Source organism: Canis aureus, chromosome 7 (genome assembly GCF_053574225.1).
Source record: "Canis aureus isolate CA01 chromosome 7, VMU_Caureus_v.1.0, whole genome shotgun sequence".
In the NCBI taxonomy this organism is placed as follows: domain Eukaryota; kingdom Metazoa; phylum Chordata; class Mammalia; order Carnivora; family Canidae; genus Canis; species Canis aureus.
This window is the reverse complement of record NC_135617.1, coordinates 60597494-60623861: the sequence shown is the minus strand read 5'-3', so window position 1 is coordinate 60623861 and position 26368 is coordinate 60597494. Positions and strand designations below refer to the sequence as shown.

The following is a 26368-nucleotide window of genomic DNA, read 5'->3' as shown; positions in this document are numbered from 1 at the left end:
GGTACTAAATATACTGTTGTGCAACCACCACTACTATCTATCCCATTTTTGCCTTATAAAAGTGAAACTTGGGACACCTGGGTGGCTCAGTGGTTGAGCGTCTGCTTTCGGCTCAGGGGCTGATTCCAGGGTCCTAGGATTGAGTCCTGCTTCGGGCTCCCCGCAAGCAGCCTGCTTCTCCCTTTGTGTCTCTGCCTCTTTGTGTCGCTCTTGAATAAATAATTAAAATCTTAAAAAACTAAAGAAATAAGTGAAACTCCATACCTATTAAACAGTATCTCCCCATTCCTCCCTCCTCCAGCTCCTGGCAACCACCGCTATACTGTCTATGATTTTGACCACACTCGGCATCTTGGTAAGTAGAATCATACAGGCTTTATCCTTCTGTGACCACTTATTTCATTTAGCACAATGTCTGTCCTCAAGGTTCATCCATGTTGGAGCAAATTGAAGAATTTCCTTCCTTTTAAAGGTTGAATGATATTCTATTTTATGTATGGATTCATCTAGTGATGGACATCTGGGTTGTTTCTACTTTTTTTAAAACTAAGTAATCTCTACTCAACAGGGGGCTCAAACTCACACCCTCCAGATCTAGAGTTGCACGCTCTACCAACAGCCAGCTGGATGCCCCTGCTTCTGTTTTAGCTGGTGTGAATCATGTTGCTATGAACTTGGGTGTATAAATCCCTCTTTGAGACTCTGCTTTCAATTCTTTGGAGAACCCAGAACTGGAACTGCTTGATCACATGGTATTTTTATCTTTCTGAGGAACTGACTGTTCTGCACAGCAGCTGTCCCATTTCACACCCCCACCAGCAGTGTGCTTCCACGATCCCTATTAGTCTGCTCCACAGAGACCCACTGGTTCCTTAGTAGTACCTTTTCTTCAATCCTCGTTCTTTCAAGATTGTTCCTCATCCTCATTAATTTCTATTTTCCTGGGATGCCTGGGTGGCTCAGCAGTTGAGTGTCTGCCTTTCAGTCAGGGTATGATCCCAGTTCTGGAACTGAGTCTCACACTGGGCTCCCCATGAGGAGCCTGCTTCTCCCTCTGCCTGTCTCTGCCTCTCTCTCTCATGAATAAATAAAATCTTTTAAAAAAATTTTCCATTTTCCTATCTTGACTTCCTTTAAAAAAAAAAAAAAAGTTTACTTTTGGTAATCTCTACACCCAACATGGGCCTCGAACTCACAACCCCCGAGAGATCAAGAGTCACATGTTCCTCTGAGGCAGCCCAAGAGTCCCCTGCACTTTTTGCTTCTGTCATTGAAATCTGCCTTTGCAACCCTCTAGTGTATTTTTCATTTCAGTTATTGTATTTTTCAGCTCCAGGATTCTTTTTGGTTTCCTTTTAGGTTTTCTCTTCCTTTATTGGTATTTCCATTTTGTCCACATTGTTTTCTTGGCTTTCTCCACATCTTCCTTTAGTTCTTTAAGCACGTTTAAGACCATTGTTTTAAGTCTCTGTCTAGGGGTGCCCAAGTGGCTCAGTTGGTTAGGCATTGGACTGTTGATTTTGGCTCAGGTCATGACCTCAGGGTCATGGGATTGAGGCCTGCATTGGGCTCCGCAGAGCTCTACACTGAACATGGGGCCTGCTTAAGATTCTCTTTCCCCTTCTGCCACCACCCGCCCACCACCACATACATGCTCTCTCTCTCAAAATAAATAAAATCTTTGTGTAGTAGATCTGCCATTTAGATCTATTTCAGAGATAGCTAACTCTGAAATATTATTTTCTTCTCCTTTCCCATACTGATTTTTTTTTACTATTGTAGGCTGTCTCTGTGCTAGATCCACTGAGGCATAAATTTATATGTTTTCTTAGGTCTTTTCTGAGCCTTTCCCTGGGCATACATAACCACTTTTCAATTTTCCCCATATATATTTAGGAATGCCCTAAACTTTAAAGTCTGACACACCAAAGGGGAAAAGTGAAAAATAAAGGGGGAGGGGGGCACCACTGGCCCTTTAAATCTCCTAGTGTTACTTATTTCAGCAGGAGGGGAAGAGCCTTGTAAAAATAGGGGAAGGTATAACCACCACTGCCTACTTCTATGTCTGCACCTGTGCTATCAGAAGTAGCCATCAGTGATCAGTACACAGATCTCCCATGGTTAGTGAACTGGGTCCTTTTTGTCTAGCCGGGTTCTGCAAGCTGTGTGCAAGCTGCTCCAGCCATAGACAAAAAGTAAATGAACAGACATGGTGTTCTCCAATAAAACTTTATTTACAAAATGTGTAGAGACCTATATTTGGCCCTTGGGCTGTGGTCTGCCAACTCCTGCTTTAGATCTAATAATTTATAATAAATATAAAGTAGGGGCACCTGGGTGGCTCAGTCAGTTAAATAAATGTCTGCCTTCAGCTCAGGTCATGATCTCAGGCTCCTGGGATCAAGCCCCGAGTTGGGCTCACTGCTCAGCAGGGTTTCTGTTTCTCCCTCCCTCACCTGCACCCTGTGCTTGTACTTTCTCTCTCAAATAAAAAAAAGAAAAGAAAGAAAGAAAAAGAAAGAAATACAAAATAGACTAAGTTAAACAGGGCTATGGAGATGCAATAAGCAAAATCCAAACTAAGGGAAATTATACAAGTACAAACCTAGTTTTTTTCACCAAGTAAACTGAAAAGATGATAGGGCAACTTATAAATTTAGAGACTTAAAAACATCTCAAACACTATATAAAGACCTAGTTTAGATCTTGAGTCTCCCCCCCTTAAAAAACCACCTAAAAGATTTTGGGGCTATTTCCACATTGATGAGACACTTGATGTTAAGAAATTACTGTTACTATTTTAAGATCTAATAATTGGAAGGTAGTTATATTGAAAAGACTCTGCTAGATCCTGGTAATTTCCCTTTTTTAAAAAAGATTTATTTATTCATGAAAGACACCAAAAGAGAGAGGCAGAGACACACGCAGAGGGAGAAGCAGGGCCCATGCAGGGAGCCCGACGTGGGACTCGATCCCGGGTCTCCAGGGTCACGCTCTGGGTTGAAGGCGGCGCTAAACTGCTGGGCCACACGGCTGCTGCCTCTGGCCAGACTCTTTTAACTGGAACACTATGTACCATCTTTGGGAATCCAGTAAGGCATATTCTTACCCCAAATCATATTTTGAACTATTATTCCCCAGTATCCCACTGGATAATGAGAATTCATAACCTACTTCCTTCTAGTCCTGAAATTGCACTGTACCTTCTCTCATTCACTCTTCTCCAGGATTCCAGAAGGCTGTGTTAAGTTTCCTGACTTAGGTTCTAATAGTTTGGAACATTCTGTTACGAGGTAACTAGCTTTTGCTAACATGAGGATGTGGTGGAAACCAGTTCCTTGTTGTGACACCCCTCTAAGTTTGTCTCATTCACAACAATCCTCTGGGGTTGGTGAATTTTATTCTCCCCACGTAACACACAAGAAAAAGGAAACTCAAGCAAGGTTGTTACTTTGAGTAGTTGCATGTCACGTGGTTGCCACTGATTTTAAGATGTAGCCTTTTCTGGGGGTGCCTACCTGGCTCAGTGGGTAGTGCCTGCGACTCTTGATCTTGGGGTTGTGAGTTCGAACCCCACGTCGGGTGTAGACATTACTTAAACACAGAATCTTTAAAAAAAAAAAAAAAGTGGAGTCTTTTGTGTTTCTCTCCCTTCCAAGAAATGAGCACAATCTTGGGGGCACAAGTGTATTAAGCAATAGTTCAATAGTACTATTAGTGTGTGTCCACGCCCATGGCTTAGTGACTCTAGGCCATACCTTGCTCAGAAAGCTCAGGTAAATCAAAGAATGACCATATGCCATGGCTCAGGACGCAGTCTTCTATACCTCTGCCTTGGTACAGAAGGAGAGCTATGACCCTGATACACATACATGTCTATCAGCCCCCACCTTGTTTCTACGCATGCCATCCTCTTGCTCATCTTTGCTCATGCTGTTTCCCTTACGTTTCCTCAGTTCTTTGCCTTATACACCTATTAAACATTCAGGTTTCAACTCCAATGTTACCTGACCCTCCATTCTCTCTTTTTTAAAAAAATTTTATTTATTTATTCATGAGAGACACAGAGAGAGAAAGGCAGAGCCAGAGACAGAGCCAGAGGGAGAAGCAGGCTCCATGCAGGGAGCGTGATGTGGGACTCCATCCCAGGACCATGGGATCATGCCCTGAGCCGAAGGCAGATGCTCAACCACTGAGCCACCCAGACATTCCCCTGTCCCTCTATTCTATCAGTTAATTGCTTCCTGCTCAATGCTCCTAAAGGCTATTTAATACAGCCATCAAAGACTTGCCAGCCACCCTATGGTTTACAGAGGGTTTTCAGAGCAATGATTTTATTAGGTTGTCACAATGCTGGACGTTAATAAGAATGAATATTTATTGAAAAATACACAAACTCTGGTTTTGTTATCAAAAAAAAAAAGCAGCCTCAGAAAATGACTTGTGAAGCACTTCATTTTTCTATTCTCTGGAACAATTTGTGTAAAAGATAACTGATAAGACCCTTGAAGGTCTGGTAGAACTCAAATGTAAAATCATCTAGGTCTGGAGGTTTTTTGGTCTAATTTAACTACTGACATAGTTAGTTAATGGTTTAATCTTTAAGTTTTCTATTTTTCTGACTTACTCATCATAAGTTACATTTTCCCCGGAAATTATCCATTTTTTCCCTAAGCTTTCAAATATAGAAATGCTATTAGCATTTTCAAATAGGCTTATTTTATTAAAGATTTTATTTACTTATTCATGAGAGAGACACAGAGAGGCAAAGACACAGGCAGAGAGAGAAGCAGGCTCCATACAGGGAGCCCGATGTGGGACTCAATCCTGGGACTCCAGGATCACACCCTGAGCCGAAGGCAGACGCTCAAACTCTGAGCCACCCAGGTGTCCCTAGCTTTATTTTTGTTAAAATAATTTCATATAGGAGATCCCTGGGTGGCTCAGCGGTTTGGTGCCTGCCTTTGGCCCAGGGCGCGATCCTGGAGTCCCGGGGTCAAGTTCTGCGTCAGGCTCCCGGCATGGAGCCTGCTTCTCCCTCCTCCTGTGTCTCTGCCTCTCTCTCTCTCTCTCTCTATGTCTATCATAAATAAATGAATTTAAAAAAAAATAAAATAAAAGATAATTTCATATAACATAAAACTAACCAATTTATCTTTTTAATTTATTATTTTTAAATTTCTTAAAAAAGATTTTATTTGTAAGCAATGTCTACAACTGACGTGAGGCTCAAACTCTCAACTCCAAGATCAGGAGCCACATGTTCCACCAACTGAGCCAGCCAGGCACCCCCCAAATTAACCATTTTATTTTATTTTATTTTATTTTATTTTATTTTATTTTATTTTATTTTATTTTATTTATTTTTATTAATTAACTAATTAATTTATTTATTTTAAGATTTATTTATTTATTCATTCAGAGAGAGAGCGAAGAGAGAGGCAGAGACACAGGCAGAGGGAGAAGCAGGCTCCATGCAGGAAGCCCGATGTGGGACTTAATCCCGGGTGTTCAGGATCACACCCCAGGCTACAGGCGGTGCTAAACTGCTGCGCCACCGGGGCTGCCCCCAAATTAACCATTTTAAAAGTATGTAGACAATCAGGGTGCCTGGGTGGCCCAATCAGTTAAGCATCTGCCTTCAGCTCAGATCATGATTCCAGGATCCTGGGATCAAGTCCCATGTCAGGGTCCCTGCTTCAATGGGGAGCTTGCTTTCTCCCTCTCCCTCTGCTGCTTCCCCTGCTTGTGCTCTGTCAAATAATTAAATCTTAAAGAAAAAAAAAAAAAAAAAAGACACTTAACTGACTGAGCCTCCAAGTGCCCCATAATTTTTTTTAAAATTATTGTTACTATTTATTACAATCATCCTACGGGGTGTGAAGTGGTATCCTATGCTTTTGATTTACATTTCCCTAATTTCTAATGATGAGGAGCATCTTTTCATGGGTTTGCTGGCCATCTGCCTATCTTCTTTAGAGAAATGTCTATTCAAGTCTTTTGACCATTTTTTGACTGGATCATATTTCTACATTTATCCTTATGGCAGCACTAAACTAGTTTGATAATCGTAGCTTTGTAGTGAGTTGAGATTGAGAAGGTTGCATTCCTTAACTTTGTTCTTCTTTTTCAAAACTGTTTTGACTTTCTGAAGCCCATGTTGAGAAGTTCCCTTTCTACTCATAGTCTGCTGAGTATTTTTTATCATTGAGATTTTATCAAATGCCTTTTCGATTAAGATGATCATGTGGGTTTTTTCCTTTGTTCTATTATCATGATGTATTACATTAGTTTATTTTCATACATTAAACTACTCTTATATCCCTGGGATAAATCCCATTTGTCATGGTATATAATCCTTTAATCATGCCATTGGAGTCAATTTGCTCCTATTTTGTGAGGCCATCCAAAACTCTGCTTTAGCCTTACCTACTGCTGTGTGGAGCCCAAGGATTGGTAAAAGGTACCTCTTACTCTGAAAAACTGCAGTTTGCCACCTTTTCAGTTTCTAATTTAAGTCTTTTTTGGTGGTTTGGGAAGATGGCTAATACTATGAAATGATCTCTGATAAAATCTTTCTTCCTGATTCAGTCAAGTTTGACAGGGAGCAAACAAGCTATATCTATTTTGATTATCCTTTAATTTTGACCTCAAGATATAATTTAAAAAGCAGATATTAACATATTAGATGTTAAACATCCCTGACTCTTCAAGAGAATCTTGTATTCCTCATGGTCTCCCCTCTTCCTGCTCAAGAAGATGATGGTACCATGGTGGCTTCATTTCTAACTTACAAAAGCCAGGGCAGGAGGGCTCAGAGTATATATTGCTTTGCTATCTCTGATTTCCAGTCAGGTGCTCACAGCACGGACATTTTTACAACCCCTACTGATGTTTAGGCTCCTGAAGTATCACTTTTCATAACACAGTTGGCAAGCCAGGGTTCTGTGCCTCCACATTAAAAGAAAACTAACTATTGCTCAGCAAAGAAAAAGAAACTAGGTAATAAAAGTTTTTAGTTTTGTACAATCTGTACCTATTTGAGTATTTTACACTTACAGCTTATCTCAATTCAGACTAGTCACATTTCAAGTGCTTAAGAGCCAGCCACATGTGGCTTATGTTATCGGACTATTTGACAAGGAGTTAAAACTCACAGCTTCAATATACAACTGGTGGAAATGTCAATTAGTACACTACTTTAGAAAACTATTTGTTTCTATCTATAAAACTGAAAATAGGGGATCCCTGGGTGGCGCAGCGGTTTGGCGCCTGCCTTTGGCCCAGGGCACGATCCTGGAGACCCGGGATCGAATCCCACGTCGGGCTCCCGGTGCATGGAGCCTGCTTCTCCCTCTGCCTATGTCTCTGCCTCTCTCTCTGTGTGTGTGTGACTATCATTAAAAAAAAAATAAAAAAATAAAACTGAAAATACATACCTTATGACCCAGAAATTCTACTCTTACATGTAGGATTTCTATTCCTTTTTTTTTTTTAATTTTTTTTTAAATTTATTTATGATAGTCACATAGAGAGAGAGAGAGGCAGAGACACAGGCAGAGGGAGAAGCAGGTTCCATGCACCGGGAGCCCGATGTGGGATTCGATCCCGGGTCTCCAGGATCGCGCCCTGGGCCAAAGGCAGGCGCTAAACCGCTGCGCCACCCAGGGATCCCTCTATTCCTTTTTTTTTTTTTTTTTTAAAGATTCTATTTATTTATTCATGAGAGACACAGAGAGAAGCAGACACAGGCAGAGGGAGAAACAGGTTCCATGCAGGAAGCCCGACGAGGGACTTGATCCCGGGTCTCCAGATCACACCCTGGGCCGAAGGTGGCGCTAAGCCGCTGAGCACCCGGGCTGCCCTAGGATTTCTATTCCAACTCAACAGAAACTATGTATATACCAAAAGACATTTCTAAGAATGCTAACAGCAGTACTACTGTAGTATTTGTAACAATAAATGCTGGAAACTATTGAAAAGTCCACCAATTCTAAATGAATAAATAAGCGACATAGTAATTACACAATAGATTACCATGCCAGCAATGAAAATGAACAAACCACAACTACATGCAATAATTTGGATGACTCTCACATACATTTGAGCAAGAGAAGCCAAACATGAAGGCATGCATGCTTCTGACTCGATTTATTAAAGCTCAGAAAACCAGGCAAAATGCTGAAAAGGTCAGAATACTGGTTACTCTTGTGGGTCAGGTAATGGCCGAAGAGAGGTGTCTGCTAAGGTTCTTTGTTCATCTGGGTGCTGATCACATGGATGTGTCACTTTGTGAAAATTCAACTACAGGCACTTATAATTCCTGTCCTTTCCTTATATCTACTTGTGCCCTTACATTATACTTCAAGATAGAAATTACTACAAAAACAAGATGAAACTCCAATAGCTCTGGATGCACAGTACTCAAAAGAAACTGTTCCATAACTATAGTGAAGATTTTTCAAAATATCTTGGTCAACGTTAACTTAAACCCTCTGACAGCACAGTGCCCCAGAGAAATGAGTAATTTGCTTTGTTCAGTTGAGATGCTTGCTCTTCTACCCTGGATAAGAGGCCAAAAACCACAGGAAAAGAGCACTAACCTGTAACTCAGAAATACTATGAGATACAGAAAAGAATCAAGGGGTGCCTGGGTGGGTCTGTCAGTTATCCATCTTTCTGCTCAGGACATGATCTCAGGGTCCTGAGATGGACCTTGGGTTGGGCTCCCTGCTCAGCGGGAAGTCTGCTTTTCCCTCTGTCCCTCCCCCTACTTGTGCTTTCTTTCAAAATAAATGAGTAAGATATTTTAAAATAACAAAATAAAAAAGAATCAAACTTTGCTTTGGCCAGTAAGAACTGAATTTAGCCATTGCCTACTTTCTCTGTAGTGTGTCCCTGAATCATCAAACATACCTCAGGTACAGTAAGCCTAGGCTTGGCCTACTTTCATTTGAATATGTAAACTCATGTGATTTGTAACAGTGACCTTTAATGTACGCACAAACTACCTGGAAGTCTTGCTAAAATGCAGATTCTGATTTAATATATCTGGGGTGGGGCCCTGATTTTGCATTTCAAACTCTCAGTGGCTTGCTGATGTTGCTGGTCTGAGGATTCAGCTTTGAGAATTAAAGACCTAGGAAACTGAGTGGGAACATATACCAAGTTCCTTGGTCATGTGCGCCACTGCATGTTTTGGTCCATTTGAGGGCAGTCTTGTTATTGATAAATTCAGACAAGCTCATTTATATACCAACCAGAAGCACCACTAAGAAAGCAAGTGTCCCGTTCCCAATGAACAATTCCTCTAGTGGCAAAAATTTGGACATATAAACCTAAAGTAAAAAGTTGAGATAAAGTATAAGGAAGTAGGAGAACACAGAGAAGAGCCTCAAAAGGAGAAAAGCCATTTTGGAATCAGCCTCCACGTGCTCACTTGGAACACAAGACTTATGCAAGTGAGGACTAGTGTTATTTTTAAAAAGGAGACCCGAACTGGGAAAGAAACAAGACCTAATCCCTCATTTACTAACCACCACGATTTGAAGGAATACAAACAGATTACACTTTTGAGGTCCTTAAGGTAAAAGAATAAATAAATAAAACAATAGAAAAGCCATTATTCTAACTCACCTTATAAGAGCAAGCAAATTATCAAGAAGTTTCAGAATCTGTTCTGTGCAGGGGTTACGGAAGATTGGATTTCCACTGGGCGTATAACCCACCACGAATCCCCCAGCTTTGGCCTCTTCTAGGTCAGTGGGCCAGCAAGTTCGTTTCACAACACCCAGAATGCTATATACACAAAAGCTCATCTATAGAAAAACATAAAACAAAATATAAACATAAAGACGAAGAAAAATCAAAAGTGTTATTAAACATATGCAAGGTTACAGCAAATGTGATACCAGAGGCTGGAGAGAAGGAAAGGACCCCACCCCATCCTGTCCCTTCTTTTAAGATCAGTTTAAGAAGGGTCCCTTCATTTCTATCTTCAGGACCAGTAGTAGGCTCTAGAACATGAGGCTGTCCTTCAGAGGTTACAGTGAGCCTCTTGTAGGATCCCAATTAGAAGGTGGCCTGGACATGCTTCACAACCAAGTGTTTAGACCGCCAATATTTCACCTTATTTTTGGCTGACCTTATACCCTCCAGCTTTATACTTGACAGCTCTTGCCCTTATCCTCACTCATCATACTCCCAACCAACCTACTACTTGCCAGGTTAATTAGTAAGACTTTTCCAATATTGGAGCCAGGAAGAATGCTTATTTGAATAGTGAAGAACTGAAGAGTCTCAAGTTTACAAGTCAGACCATCTTTAGGACACTACATGCCAGACAGCAGTGGCAGGGAGGACTCCCACTGCTGACCCAATGCTGACCTAATTCCTCATTACACCTTTGGTCTTTGGAACTATTTAGAGATCCTTAAAGCCAAAATAATGACTTCAAAGAAAAGAACATCCACTCTGCTGTGGGAACTAATTCAGGAACTAGAATGACTAAAGAAGAGGGATGCCTAGGTGGCTCAGCAGTTGGGCGTCTGCTTTTGGCTCAGGGCCTGATCCTGAGGTCCTGAGATCGAGTCCCGCATTGGACTCCCTGCATGGAACCTGCTTCTCCCTGTGCCTCTGTCTCTGCTTCTCTCTGTGTCTCTCATGAATAAATAAAATCTTTAAAAAAAAAAAAAAAAGAGAGACTAAGGAAGAAAAGAAAGGAGAAGCTTAGGGAAGTGGAGACTCCCAGATTTCTCACACACATAGGAAAAACATAAATCTGTAAGAAACTCTACAAATGGTAACACCCTACTCCTACCTGTAGCCACTGTAGCTTCCCATTCCCAGAAGAGCCGTACTCACTCGTGCACGGTTTAGACCACAGGGATCATCCAGGCCTGGGTCACAGCTCTGCCGATCAGCACCCACATAGGCAATAAAAGCATCAACATCTGACAGCACTCTGAAGGTTGGAGTGGGAAAGGCAAGTCATATCATGATTTTAAGAAGACAGTTTCTTCCACAAAAGCTAATAAGCTATGATTATTTGGCCCCAAAGAGCAGTTGTTATAGTGAGGAATTTAATCATATTGTCAGCTGTCATTTGAAGGCTGAAACTTCTCTTCCCACTTCTAAATGTCGTTAGCAAAAAGGATGCAAGCTTGAGAATGCTACGTGGGCACAGTGAGGGTCTGTGTGGCACTTATTTGGTATGGCCCCTCCTGGCTGCTCTCACTTCTCTGTACGGGCTAGGGCTGCCATGCAGACACTCTGCAGTGTACTCTGCAGCCTCATGACCATACTATCCATTTTTACTCATTTCTTCCCTTTCTCTACACCTCGGTAGAGAATAAAAGACTGCTTTTGGAAGACTTCAGATGTCACTGATGGGGCGCCACTACACCCAGATATCTTTACACTGCCACACTGGGCACAGCTCTTAGAATCTAGAATGGGCGCTCGAGTGCAGTGAGGTTCTGGGGCAAAGGCTCTCCTCTACCTGTGCATGTCTTCAGAAAGCCAGATGCTGGCCACTGGTGCCATCAGCTCCTCTAGGAACACCTTCTGACGCTCGTAGTTCTTGAATTGGTTGCTAATGAGAACCAGGGCTTCCATGAGGGCACACTTCTCCATTTGTGTCAAGAGTAACTCATTGGAGAGGAGTTGCTTCACATGGTTATAAAGCATGTCAAAATTGGGCTGCAGATTACAAAGAAAAAAACCCAAAGGTGGTGAAGGTCTAATTTTTAAGGAGAGGTGGGTCACTCAAGGAAGGTGGAAAGAGAATCAAGGCATTCCTAGGAAGGTCAGGCCTGTAAGACTGTCACTTAGTCATTTAGTTATAATGCTCTTCTTTTGCCTCAACAAGCAAGGCAATTTATGCAGGAGATGGCTCATGATGAATATTTGGGTAATTTTACTTTCCCATACTACAACTGTGGAAACAATAGGTCCTTTTTTCTATTTCAATTTTATAATATATTCACGGACAAAAATCAGCTTGTTTATATCATTAGACACATAACTACTGTGTATTTAGAGAAGAAATTTTTGGTTAATTTCTAATCTGGAATAGTACTAAATTTCCTACAGAAACCCTCTAAAAGAGGTTGGGATTTGCATCTGGCTTCTCTCAAGATTAGGCACACCATTTGGCAGTAAACAACAGCACACAGGAAAGATGTGTACATTGACAGGAAAAATCTGGTCATCTACATTGGAAAAGAACTATTCCTTTTGAAGGAATGTATCTGCATTTTTGACTCCACTACCAGGTAGGAGAGGAAGAAGGCACCGACTCAAGAATGCTTATTTGAAACGAAGCTACAGTTCCCAGTTTTCTCTTTATGTGAGGTATAATTAGGGCTGGATTTGTAGAGGAATGTAACTAAACTTGATAGGTCTCAGTGGCTACTTGGTCAGAGTGCAGTGGCTTACCAATACAAGCTGGGGGTAGTCACGACATGTCTTAATGATGGAGGAACAAGCATGTCTCCTCACATTCCTCACTGCTCGGGTTCTGGGGGCCTGAGAAGACATAGGCAAGAAACTTGGAGCACTTTTAATGTAATTTACAGATGCTGCATAGAATCACATAAAATATTTCCTTCAGGCAAATTCACAAATCAATTTTCACAACATGGGAGTTTAATGAAGTGACATTTATAGTCACTATGAATCCCCATGTTTACTGTTTTGTCTTAGAGTATCTCTTGAATAAAACACCATATTGTATGACCATCTCCTGCCTTTACTAACCCCTTCTCCTTATAAAAAAAACAATAATCTAGACTTAGGTGTTCAGCATTCATACTTTCGCTTTCCAGAAGTTAGGAATTGTTGGTTGAATTAAATGGTCTTACCTTACTTTCTTCAACAGTTTCAAAAGTGACAGATGAAAATAGCTAAAGGTAAGAAAGAAAAGGTTACTCATCAGTATCAAATGCATAAAGTATTTTTGAATAGTAGCATAAAGTTTCCAACAAAATCTCAAAAGTATAAACAATATACTAACAAAACGGTTTTCAACTGGTGTTACAAAGTTTCAGATGCTCATTTTCTCAGATAACTCTGCAAGAGGCTTGAATTCACAACTTTACCATCAAACATTTTATAAAGATGGAGATAGAGAATCCCCAAACAATCGAAGCTATCAGCCAAACACTCAAGCTATAGTGATACTCTCTCTGATTCTACTGTGTAACTTCTCATCGACTCTTTAACCTAATACAGCGTTGACTACTGCCCTAAATCACCAGGAAGGAGTTATACTTTAACAAAGGTCTAATCAAGAAACCCAACGAAGTGGTGTCTGGGTGGCTCAGTCGGTTAAGTGTCTGCCTTCGGCTCAGGTCATGATCTCATGGTCCTGGGATTGAGCTCTGTGTGGGGCTCCCTGCTCATCAGGGAGTCTGCTTCTCCTCTCTCTGCCCCTCCCCTCTGCTTTCTCTCTCTCTTGCTCTCGTGAATAAAATCTTAAAAAAAAAGAAAAAGAAAAAGAAACCCAATAGATATTGCCTTGTTCTTAAAGAATTTCTGTTGTAATAAATGAGCCTATCTTTATGAAGTTCTGCTGATGTTTGTAACATGACATTTTGTCATTTATCTGCCCTTACCTTTTTTTTTTTTTTTTTTTTAAGATTTATTCATGAGAAACACAGAGAGAGAGACAGAAGCAGAAACAGGCTCCATGCAGGGAGCCCGATGTGGGACTTGACCCCAAGACTCCAGGATCACACCCTGAGCCAAAGGCAGATGCTCAACCGCTGAGCTACCCAGGCGTCCCTATCTGCCTTTACCGTTATTCTTCTTTGGAGAATTCTCATTCTTCACCCTCCTCCCCCAGTGATGGTAACTCACAAAGTTTCCCTGCTTGAGCCACATGTCCAACTCTACATTCATATCACCCTCCTTCCTAGGGTTTCACCTCTGCTCTAAGCCCCTCTACAATAATGCCACCTTAATACTGTATTTTTGAGACTCTAGACCTTTAACTTCAAATAGCCAATTTACTATAGTGTCTTCTCCTGGATGTTGTACATATACTTCAAATGTAGTATTCCCAAACTGAACTCATCCCTCCTCCTCATTCTATGGATTCCATTATTCTTACTCAGGTACTGTTCTACTACTCACATAAACTGGAAACCCACAAACCATCCACACCAACCATCCCTCTCACAAATCCCTTTCTAATAAACTGACAGCATACTGAGACCCTTTCTTTAGGTATTCTCTTCCACTTCTCAGTACACTTGTCTATTAATTATAATGCCACATGGGTACAACAACTGTTTATGTGATTTTATTTCCAAAGAGAGTGCCTGAGGGGAAGTGAGGCTTTTCTACCAGCATGGTGCCTGATTTGCAGTAAGTATTGAATACCTGATGAATGACTAAATGACGGTTTTATTGGCTTGTCTCAAAGACTCTCGAAAACAGTCTCAAAAAATTAGTTCAAAAATATCCAACCAAAGTTTAAAAAGGAGATGGAATTTACCTTAGAGAAGACCTGGGGCAGGAACTCTGGTCTGTAGGTGACAAATGGAAAGAGTGCTGAGACATTAGTGAGGACACAGGACAGGATGAGAGGATCCTTGGTATCAAAGTTCAGGACCATTTGCAACAGCTCTATTCCATCATTAACAGGAACAGCCTGCATTACAGACAATGAAAAGGATGTTGACATGGCTGATAAGCACTTCTGGTAAAATTTCCTTTAGGCTTTGGTTTTATATACTGCTTTTCAACCTGGAAATTCCAAGCATTACCCCATGTTATTAAAACTTTTCCTAAATGACGCGACCACATGCCATCTTAAGAATGTGGCTTTTCGGGAACCCTGGGTGGCGCAGCGGTTTAGCGCCTGCCTTTGGCCCAGAGCGCGATCCTGGAGACCCGGGATCGAATCCCACGTCGGGCTCCCGGTGCATGGAACCTGCTTCTCCCTCTGCCTGTGTCTCTGCCTCTCTCTCTCTCTCTCTGTGTGACTATCATAAATAAATAAAAATTAAAAAAGAAAAAAAAAAGATTAAGAATATTAAAAAAAAAAAAGAATGTGGCTTTTCCTAATACTAGAAAGTGAGAACATTGCTGTTCATTAGTGCTAATACATCTTTGTGGGAAAAATTTTTGGCTACATTTTCGATTATTTCATTTGGGGGACAGACTTTTGGGGATGGCTATAATTACTGAATCAAGAGGTATGAAAATTTCTAAGTCAAATTGTTTTTCTTCTTTACAGGTTTTATCAGTTGATTCTCTGTTCACCAATATGCCCTTCTTACCATGTTCTCAGCAGCAGTTTGAGTTTATTCTCTAAAGCTTTTGCAGTAAATAAAAAGAGTTTATTTAAAATTTGCATTTTGGGATGCCTGGGTGGCTCAGTGGTTGAGCATCTGCCTTCAGCTCAGGTCATGATCCCAGGGTCCTGGATCAAGTCTCGCACTGGGCTCCCTACAGGAAGCCTGCTTCTCCTTCTGCCTGTGTCTTTGCCTCTCATGAATAAATAAATAGTTTTTAAAAAATTTGTATTTCTTCAGTTGCTAATGAGGACTGAATTTTTTCATATTTATTAATGACTTTAGTTTCCCCTCTCTATATAAATCTGATATCTTTTAACTCTTTCATTAGGTTCTTGTGCTTTTATTAATTTGTGTATAAAGAACAAAATCTTATTGTGAAATATTCCAGACCTTTAGAAAAGTATAAGCAATACTTTAATAACTCTCCATGTGACGACCTGGAGATGTACAATGTTACTCATAGAGTGGCTGCTCTGTGTACATATCTTCCTCTTCAGCCCTAGAGGTGGCCACTATCCTGAATTTGGTGTTCACAATGTCAAGGATTCCATCATTTCTGTGTACTTCTGTCACAAATGTATATATTCATAATTACACAGAAAATTGTATGTTTTGGGGTCAACATAGTGTTTGTGAGAATCATCCTTGGGACAGCTGAGTGGCTTAGCGATTGGGCATCTGCCTTTGGTTCAGGGTGAGTTCCGGATTCCTGAGATCAAGTCCCACATCGGGATCCTTGCATGGAACCTGCTTCTCTCTCTGCCTCTCTTTCTGCGTCTCTCATGAATAAGTAAATAAATAAAAATCTTAAAAAAAAAAAAAGAATCATCCTTATCCATAGCATATCCGAGTTCCTTTTCACTGCTATAATCTATTCTGTATAATCTATTGAGGGATATTAAGTTTTTTCCTTGGCTCAACACACAAGCATTCTATAGAACGTTGGTGCCTCAATGCAGATACAGAGTTTCTTCAGAACACTTAGGAATGAAGTTGCTGGGTTATAAGGCTAGGCATTTTCAACTAGTATTGTCAAATTATTCTCTAATGTTGTGATATCAATCGTACTCAAAAAGTAATGTTTAGGAAATAGACTTTTTTTATAGTAAGAGTACTAATCCCATCATATTTATTGCAAATATTGTTCCAAGTTTGCCTTTCAAAGTTTATTTCATGTTTTTTAAAAAGTGGTTAAAACCATTCACTTTTTTGTGATTACTTTCATTGTTTTTCAACTTAGGGACCTTTCCCCAAACAGTTAATTTTACCTAATGCTATTTATTAAATTATCAAATCATTCTCAATTTCTTTGGGATGCTTATATATACCCCAGGTTGTTTCTGGGCTATTTTGTCCCAATGAACCATATCTAATGTCAGTACACACTCTGCCTTTAAAATATTACTCAGCCATTAGAAACGACGAATACCACCATCTGCTTCAATGTGGATAGAACTGGAGGGTATTATACTGAGTGAAGTAAGTCAATCAGAGAAGAACAATTATTATATGGTTTCATTCATTTGGGGAATATAAAAAATAGTGAAAGGGATTTAAAGGGGAAAGGAGAGAAAATGAGTGGGAAAAATCAGAGGGGACAGAACACGAGAGACTCCTAACTCTGGGAAACAAACAAAGGGTAGTGGAAGGGGAGGTGGGCGGGGAGATGAGGTGACTGGGTGATGGGCACTGAGGGGGGCACTTGATGGGATGAGCACTGGGTGTTATCCTCTATGTTGGCAAATAGAACCCTAATAAAAATATACAAAAAAATAAAATATCACAGCTTTATATTTTACTATCTGAGGCAAATTAATCCTTATCTTTTTTAAAAAATTTGATTTTTTTCCCCTTCTAAAGCTATTCCCTGTATGGATCCATTGCCAAAGTGAGTCTTCTGGAAATATAAACTCAGCTAATGCCACTACAAATGAGAGGAATAGCTTTTCAAAAAACTATTTTTTAAAAAAGATTTTATTTATTTGAGAGAGAGAAAGAGAGAAAGCAAGCACAAGCAGGGGGAGTGGCAGGCAGAGGGAGAGAGAAAAGCAGACTCCCCTCTGAGCAGGGAGCCCAATGTGGTGTTTAATCCCAGGACCCCCAGGACCATGACCTGAGCCGAAGGTAGATGCTTCCCGCCCCCGCCCCGAAGGTAGATGCTTAACCGACTAAGCCACCCAGGTGCCTATTTGGTGGTCGTGATCTCATGGGTCCTAGGATTAAGTCCTACGTCTGTTCCTCCCTATCCTTCTGTGCACTTTCTCTCTCAAATAAATAAAATCTTTAAAACAAAGCTCTTTTAGCCAAAGAATCTCTTAGTCAAATTCTTTCACAGGCTACCAGCCAGGCTCCTCTGACAGACCCTGCATGAGGGTGAGGATTGAGAAGAAAGTGAGCAATGATGCAGAGTCAGAAACTGAAAGTAGCAAGTGGGAATGTAACAGGCTAAGATCTGTCACTTGCACACTCCTAGAACATATAAAGTGTTACAGTTTCCTTTACAAGTAGTAATTTCATCATACACACATTCATCAGAAACTCACTTTTCTTGATTAATAATGCTTCATTCTGACCCATTTCACTTTGGTGAAGAACAAAAGGTTTGGGAGTCAAAGGTTTACTTTAAGTCACTAATAAAAGCCTAAATAGGATTCTCCTGAGGAAAAGAATTTTGTTCTGTTTTCTTTCTTTCTTTCTTTTTTTTTTTTTTTTAAGATTTATTTATTTATGAGAGAGAGAGAATGAGAGAGAGAGAGGCAGAGACACAGGCAGAGGGAGAAGCAGGCTCCATACCAGGAGCCCGACGCGGGATTCGATCCCGGGACTCCCGGATCGGGCCCTGGGCCAAAGGCAGGCGCCAAACCGCTGAGCCACCCAGGGATCCCTGTTCTATTTTCTCCCTATCAACTTTTCTGACTCCTACTCAGTTTCTAATTGTTACCTTTGCTTTGTCCCCAGCTCATATCTTTCTCTCATATGCTATCTAAACTTTTTGTACCTTTTGACCAACTAATATTTGGCATTTTGACCAAATATCATCATATTCAAGGACATATCATACAATCCAGCCTACAACCAACTAGGCACCCCCCATGCCCCAGTGCCCAATACTGCCAGTCCTTTCATACAATTTAAAGACAAATATATCTGAAAAATCCTGAAAATTCTTTTGATTTCCAGCAGGATCATACCCAAATATGTGGATCCATCAGTGTCTAACTTTAAAAATGGCAGGAAAGGAAACCCCAGGGCCATTTCCCTTGATTTAATAAAGGGCTTTCTTGATTAGATAGTCCCCACCTAAACATAAAAAAGGGCTCATTTAGTAAAAAATGCAGGATCCAAGAAGGATTTCCTTCCTAAACTTTGGAAAAACTCTGAATACCATCATTTCAAACTCAAATCAATATATAAGTAGATGAAGTTAATGATTATAAGTTCTAATTTGTTAACATGCCATTTGTGAGAAAATATACTGTATCCCACTTATCTTCAAGGGATTTAGATTTTTCTAACAACTAACCTGAAATATACTAAAACGTAATCATCCTGAAATGAGCAATCTAATGCTTTAACCCAGTTAATTACAGCTGCATCTAAGGTAGATAATGGGGGTGCCTGGGTGGCTTAGTCCGTTAAGCATCTGCCTTCAGCTGAGACCATGATCCCAAGGTCCTGGAGAGCCCCCATGTTGGGATCCCTGCTCAGTGGGAAGTCTGCTTCTCCCTCTCCTTCTCCCCTTGCTCATGTTCTCTCATTATCTCTGATAAATAAAATGTTAAAAAAAATAAGACAGAAAGGGTGATAGGTCACATGAAGCATACAAAACAAGACCACTGGGATCCCTGGGTGGCTCAGTGGTTTGGCGCCTGCCTTTGGCCCAGGGCACGATCCTGGAATCCCGGGATCGAGTCCCACGTCGGGCTCCCTGCATGGAGCCTGCCTCTCTCTCTCTCTCTCTCTCTCTCTCTCTGTGTTTTATCATGAATAATAAATAAATAAATCTTTTAAAAAAACAAAACAAGACCACTATATTCAGATCATTAAGGGAAGAGGACACTGATCAACTAACAAGAACATTGGGTTTATCTGCTATAAACTAAAAGGATACTTAATGGCAAACGTCTCTGAAGATTTTTTCAATTCAAGATTACCCTTGCTGTTCTCCCTGGAATAGTCATCTTAACCTGTACTTCACTGTATGAACAGGCTTGTCTTACTATCCCCTTAACATAAATACTAACCACTGTAGGCTTGGAGTCAAACCTGAGTTTGGGGCCCAGCCCTGCTGTTTACTAGAGATTTGAACTTGAGTATGTTATTTAATCTCTCTGATTCAACATTTCCTCTTCTGTGAGATGCATACCCACAGATTTTCCTATTCTTCTGTCAGTTCTAAAAAGATCAAAATCAGCTCAGCCGTTGAGTGTCTGCCTTCGGCTCAGAGCATGATCCTGGAGTCCAGGATCAAGTCCCACATTGGGCTCCTTGCAGGGAGCCTGCTTTTCCCTCTGCCTATGTCTCTGCCTCTCTCTGTGTGTCTCATGAATAAATAAATAAAATCTTAAAAAAAAAATCAAAATCATTATGCAATCAGGATAGAAAACACTTACTTACTTCTTTATCTAATGTCCGAAACATCTGGTTGATCACACTTTCCAAAAAAAAAGTCATGGCTTCCCATTGCACGAATGAAGACGAGAAGATGGAGCAGAGGCCACCTTCTCCAGTTCCAGCTGTAGGAGAACAGAGTTGTAAAACACAAACACATACAAGTGTGCAAACACAACTGCAGGATCACAGAAGACACCAGAGAGATAATGGGGACTTAGGGACCACTTAATTTCACAGTTGAAAGAACAAAATAATCGAATCCCTCGCAGCCTGGGGAATAAAAAGAATGAAAAGTAGAGAGAGGGCCTATCCAGCCTCCACCTTCCATAATGAGCTGTCAAAATTCACCTCTGTGAGTCCTATCTATAAAACCACTTTGAGGGATGCCTGGGTGGCTTAGTGGTTAGCGTCTGCCTTTGGCACAGGTTGTGATCCGGGGTCCAGGGATTGAATCCTAAATTGGGCTCCCTGTAGGGAGCCTGCTTCTCCCTTGTGTCTCTCATGAATAAATAAATAAAATCTTTAAAAAAAGCCCACTTTGAATATTGAATGAGGATAAACATAAGCATCAGAAACAGTGTCTGGTCAATCACAGGCAACTGATAAATATCAATTAATTTCTCCCTTCCTTGTTCTTTTTAACCTGTCCATGAGAATCTAAATAATTAGGATATTTGAGACCATAAAGAATCCCTCCATGAAAAACTGGTATAAGACACAAAATGTTGCTTCGTATCTAGCAGCCTCCTGACAACTTCAAGTTCTAGAGAACTGTGCCACCCTCAAGTTCATAGGTATCATCAAAGTACATCACTCAAACAGCAAGGTACAGACGAAAAGATTTATCTACTTTTCTTGCTTCCATATAGTATTCCCATTTACTAGCTTTATCTTGGTGCAACATATTTGGGCCTCTACAAACATTCAAGTTAACCAGATACCACGGACCTTGAGAGTCAGTTGTAAATACCCAAAACAGAATGTTAAATCCCATATATATATATATATACCAAGTTAACTAGTGTAGCTAGTAACTGACTATAAATATGGAACATTTCTAAAGGAGTGCCTTATACCTTCTCCTGTCACCCACAGCATGCATTAATTAGTAAGACAACAGACAGAAGATATGGAATACAGAGAAGTTACCCAGCTTATGCATTTGAGTACAAAAGTGTTATTTTGATTTTGTATAAAGCAGCAGTTCCAAAAGCTTTGAGGTGGCTGAGTGATACAGAAAGTCCTTGTACTGCTTCTATTATGCCTAATGATGCATTCTTTCTGAGTTTAGGAGTGGTTCTATGCAAAAACTTAGTAGAAAAGCTTTAAAAAGTCTAGACATGCAATTTAATAAAATGGTGTCTAAACTGAAGTAATATAATAAACAATGAGCAACTGGTTGTTTTTTTAGAAAAGAAAAATGAAGGCAAGACTGACAAGGACATTTTTTTTTTTTTTTTTTTTAAGGACATGTTTTTACTATAATTTAAACATTTTTGAATGCTGTTAGCATGTTGTTCTGAAGTGTGGCTTACAAGGCTTATTTCCTATGTATATTTGATACAATACTTCACTAATATTTAAAAATAAAAAAACCTTACAGTTTACGGATCCAGTATCAACAGAAGTTGACAGCTGATATTTTAGCCACTCCCCAGCCATCTGGAAGCTAGTCTTAGGATCCAAACGACATGCTAACCTCATTACCTCTCCTTGTTGGGCCCGGGAGGCTGCCAAAAGAAAGACATAAATCAGTAACTGGCAGACAATAAGTACTAATGTTCATTCATTTATCCATCCCAGGTGGAAAATATTCAAAGAAACTTTTGTTCTGCGGATTTATGCCTTGAATGTAACAAATGTTCAATAAAGATTAACAAATTCAGAAATTTTCAAAAGTAAATTGTTTCTGGAAGCTGCTCTACCAGCTTAATCCTCTAAGAGGCAAACTAAAAGTGGTCTCCCATTTCTGTTGGAATTAATAACAGACAAGGTTGGTAGAGATGCAAACAATGTGGGTACTATGGTAAACAGCCTGGCGGTTTCTCAAAACATTAAACATGAAATTACTGTATGACTGAATATAGGCATACGACCCAAGAGAAATAAAAACATGTTTCTACTTGACTTGTACACAAACGGTATAGCAACATTATTATTTTTTAAAGTAAGCTAGAGGCCCAATGTGAGGCTTGAACTCATAACCCCAAGATCAAGAGGTGCATGCTCTACTGACGAGGCCAGCCAGGCACCCCAATAGCAGCATTATTCCCAACAGCCAAGAAGTAGAAACGACTCAAATATCCATCAACTTATGAAATAGATAAAATGTGGTATGCTCATACGATGAAATATTGGCAATAAAAAGAAATGAAGTATTGATACATGCCACAATATTGGTGAATTAAAAAAAAAAAAAAAACCTAAGTGGAAGAAGGCGGTATAAAAGACCATATAATGTATAATCTGTTAATATGAAATGTTCAGGATAGCTGAAATACAGAAACAGAAAGTGGATTGATTACTGGTTGCTTGGAGCTGGGAAGGATGAGGGGACTGGGAATAGCTGACTGCAAGCGGGCACAGGGATTCTTGGGGTCATGAAAATATACTGAAATTGAGCCAATAGTTGCACAACTTTAAACATACAAAAAAAACCACTGAATTGTATACTATAAATGAGCGAATTGTATGGTAAACAAATTATAACTCCTAAAGCTGCTATTTGAAAAAAGGGGGGGTGGGGAGGAGAAGCAGCCAGGCTACAGGAAACCGAGAACAGACTTAGGTTATCAGAATATATGAGTTTTTCTTCTTTTTTAGAAGACCAGCAAGATAAAGTAGTATTTAATCCTAGCTATAAAAAAAATTTAAGTGGGGATCCCTGGGTGGCGCAGCGGTTTGGTGCCTGCCTTTGGCCCAGGGCGCGATCCTGGAGATCCGGGATCAAATCCCACGTCAGGCTCCCGGTGCATGGAGCCTGCTTCTCCCTCTGCCTGTGTCTCTGCCTCTCTCTCTCTCACTGTGTGCCTATCATGAATAAATAAAAATTAAAAAAAAAAAAAAATTTAAGTGCCTTACATATAGCTTCTATGCCTAAACATCAAAGCCCAAAGGCTGTGTGTATGTGCACACATACCTGTGCATGTAATGCACGTGCAAAAAAGAGAATACTATGCCGGAAATGAGTGCAATCTCAGTACCTGCTGCAATGTGAAACTAGAGATTAAACAGGCTGCTTGTCCAGATCTTAGACCCTTGAACATACAACCCCAAGGGTCATGCACCATGATTTTTAACACTAGATCCCATTCTCAGACTACTGGAAGAAATTCCAGGCCACTATCACTTACAGTTGAAGAAAGCATTGAAGTCCTCATCACTATCAAAATCAAATCGAGAGTATTCACAGCTAGGACTGTCTGTTTTAGAAGGAAAGCCCATCTGCAAAGAGAAAGAGAATTGGGGTAGGTGATAAAAACAGACCTACCAAAAGAGGGTTACATTCTAGGAGCTAAAGCATTTTCTAAATTTAAAAAGTATTACGGTTTGAATAAGATCTTTTATAATAAATAACTACTTCTGGTCTACCTCAAGCCCACAATTTTCTCCTAGTTTCAATAATCCTGAGAATAGTAGAAAAGAGAACACGCATTTGATATTCTCCTCCAGATTCCTTAGGGAGAGTTAAACTCTGGAGTTTAGGATGAGTATAAAGCTGTCCCAAAACAAAGTGCTAATACAGCATGTAATAAGCAAAAAAGAACTGAAAACTATTTGTCTCCTTAAGTGCTGAACCCTGGGACTAAGCACGGAACTTTGGATGTTTCACTCAAAAAGTACTAAAGACCATGGAGAGAATTAGGACAGAGTATGCCATGTGTTTGGTGTATTCCCTGAGGAATAGGTCCCATTCTCTGATTTTTATAAATCAAGGCTAAGCCATCTGTCGTCTGCCAAGAGCCCTTAGCCAATCTCAGGGGATTCAGAAGCAATTCTACCAAAGTGATGTGCCATTTGCTTTCACTTTCTGTCCTCCCTTCTCACTCACCTTCAGATCCTCACTAGATCTTCAGAAACAATCACATCTGACTTCCTCTTGGAATCTTGGCTCCACCCTGCCTGCTTTTAAACTGTGAAAAGCATTATCCCATTGCATGGGCATGGGTCACTGCTCTTGTCCTATTTCTTCCTAGCATCTAGCCCAATACTTTGTATATAAGTGCTCCAAAAATAGGAAAATGTAGATCTAATAACTAGTTTGGACTTCTTTTTTCCAGGCGAATAAGAGAATAATGCCCAAGGATGGGATCCTGGTGACCAAGATGGGCTGTCAGTGATGCCAATCTAAGTCTCATTATGTGTATCCACCTACATTCTATGTGTTGTGTGTGTGTGCTTTAAGATTTATTTATTTGAAATAGAGAGAGAGAGAGAGAGAGAGAGAGAGAGAGAGAGAAAGCAGGGCGAGGGGCAGAGGGAGACAAAGAATCCCAACCAGATACTCTGCTGAGTGTGGAGCTCGATGCAGAGCTCAATCCCACAACTCTGAGGATCATGACCTAAGCAGAAATCAAGAGTAAGACGCTTAATGGACTGAGCCACCCAGGTACCCCCATTCCACATTTTGATTCCCACTGCCTACCTTGACCAAGTTAGTCATAGAAGCACGAAGATATTTTGGTATTATTGCTAATAGCAAAGGATCACGGGATAAGATCTCATGCCGGAAAAGGGCCCCCCAAGTCATTTGGGTTGAAGAGCGTAGAAACTAAAGGGGGAAATAAAAAAGGAAAAAAAAAAAAGGAAAACTTCAGTTGAAGGATTTGGATTTTATATAAACAAGGTCATTACTCAGCCCAGCAATTATCAATATTTTTTTATGGAAACAAATCTCTGTAATACTTCTTAATTGTCCATATTGTACTGCATCAGTAATGACTGCCTATTACAGACCACATATTGATAAGACAGGCTGTGGGTCAGGTGCAATTCCTGGAGTATTAGATGAGCTCTACCACTTTTTCTTCTTTTTTATCCTATGTAAGCTCTACACCTGATGTAGGGCTTGAATGACCTAAAGGTTAAGAGTCCTATGCTCTACCAACTAAGCCAGCTAGTCACCCCTCTACTTTAAGGGCAAAGAAGGATATGGGAATCTCAGGGTGGTATTACAAGGAAAACTTTAAATGTGGGCAATTAATTTTGTAACACAATCAAGATTTTTGCATTTAAAATGCCTTTAGTAGCAAATCACCTGGGACATACTTCATCTGACTGTACATCAGCAGACACCTGAGGGGAAAAGCTTCTGACCTAGATGGTGTGACAACCTGGCTCAGGAGGAAGACTCAACAATTGTCTTAATGAAATCACACTATTATTATTTCCTAGGGCTTCAAGAGTGACATTTTATACACAAGCTGCTAATTACTTCAAACCACAGTGCTTGATTTTGGTTTACACCTAACTAAACTTTTGAGATGTTGCCTGCATAAAGTTTACCTGACTTGGATGGGTGGTGAAAGCAAGAAAAGATTCCAGGTATTTTCCAAAGTTTGCTGGTGTTTCTACATCAGAATCCACACCCTGAGAGACAAAAAGACCACCACATTAGTGACGTTCATGGCGGGTAGAAGAAAACAGTGGGAGGAGTAGGGTGACAAACACAGCTGACTCTTGAACACAGGGGCTAAGGGTCAAAAATCCACATATGACTTTTTATTCCCCCCAAACTTAATTACTAATAGCCTCCTATAAGTCGGAGGCCTTACTGATAACATAAACTGTCGATTAACACATGTTTTTTATATATATTATATACTGTGTCCTTACAATAAAGGAAGCTAAAGAAAAAAATTGTTATTAAGGATATTCTAAGAGAGAAAATACATTTACAGAATTGCACTGTATTTATCAAAAAATATCTGTGTATAAGTGGACCCATGCAGTTCAAACCTGTGTCGTTCGAGGGTCAACTGTACAGAACTTAAACCCTCACAAATTTCAGTTCTGAAAGGACTTTATACTTCCTTGTGACCTAAGGAAGGCATCGATTCAAGGGCTAAAAACAGGAAAGGTGCTTTACCTCCTTAATCATCATCATTAAAACTCATTCTGTGGTCAAATACTAAAATGAAAAAGAGCATTCATTTCAGAAATCACAGAAAGAAAAAAATCTGTATTATTTCTTCACACCTAGACTATTCACATCTCTGTGACCAAATCTATTAAATAACCACTTGATGGTATACATTGTATGTCTGAAGCTCTATCCTCCCCTACCATTCAAACCACCACAAAAAGACATAACATCAGACGCAAATGTCGGTATCAATGTCCTATCTCTCAACTTGTAAGACAAGTTATTAAATAGTTCCCTAAAGACAGGTATTTTTAGGTCAATCACACTAACGTTTTCTTTTATGATCAATTATACAACCCTTTAA

The 26368-nt window shown here is 40.2% G+C and overlaps 1 protein-coding gene across 2 annotated transcripts in view; it reads right to left on the bottom strand.

Moving 5' to 3' along the window:
• Nucleotides 1–26368, bottom strand: part of XPO5 (exportin 5) — a 51136-nt gene that overhangs the window by 11128 nt on the left and 13640 nt on the right. For both annotated transcript variants that reach the window (XM_077903879.1, XM_077903878.1), the window contains 11 exons: nucleotides 25425–25508; nucleotides 24565–24690; nucleotides 23273–23363; nucleotides 21521–21649; nucleotides 19923–20041; nucleotides 14501–14656; nucleotides 12864–12905; nucleotides 12439–12528; nucleotides 11501–11700; nucleotides 10864–10963; nucleotides 9637–9818 (listed from right to left, as the gene is read on the bottom strand). In XM_077903879.1, coding sequence (XP_077760005.1) covers nucleotides 9637–9818; nucleotides 10864–10963; nucleotides 11501–11700; nucleotides 12439–12528; nucleotides 12864–12905; nucleotides 14501–14656; nucleotides 19923–20041; nucleotides 21521–21649; nucleotides 23273–23363; nucleotides 24565–24690; nucleotides 25425–25508 — 1319 coding nt within the window. The remainder of the gene's footprint in view (nucleotides 1–9636; nucleotides 9819–10863; nucleotides 10964–11500; nucleotides 11701–12438; nucleotides 12529–12863; nucleotides 12906–14500; nucleotides 14657–19922; nucleotides 20042–21520; nucleotides 21650–23272; nucleotides 23364–24564; nucleotides 24691–25424; nucleotides 25509–26368) is intronic.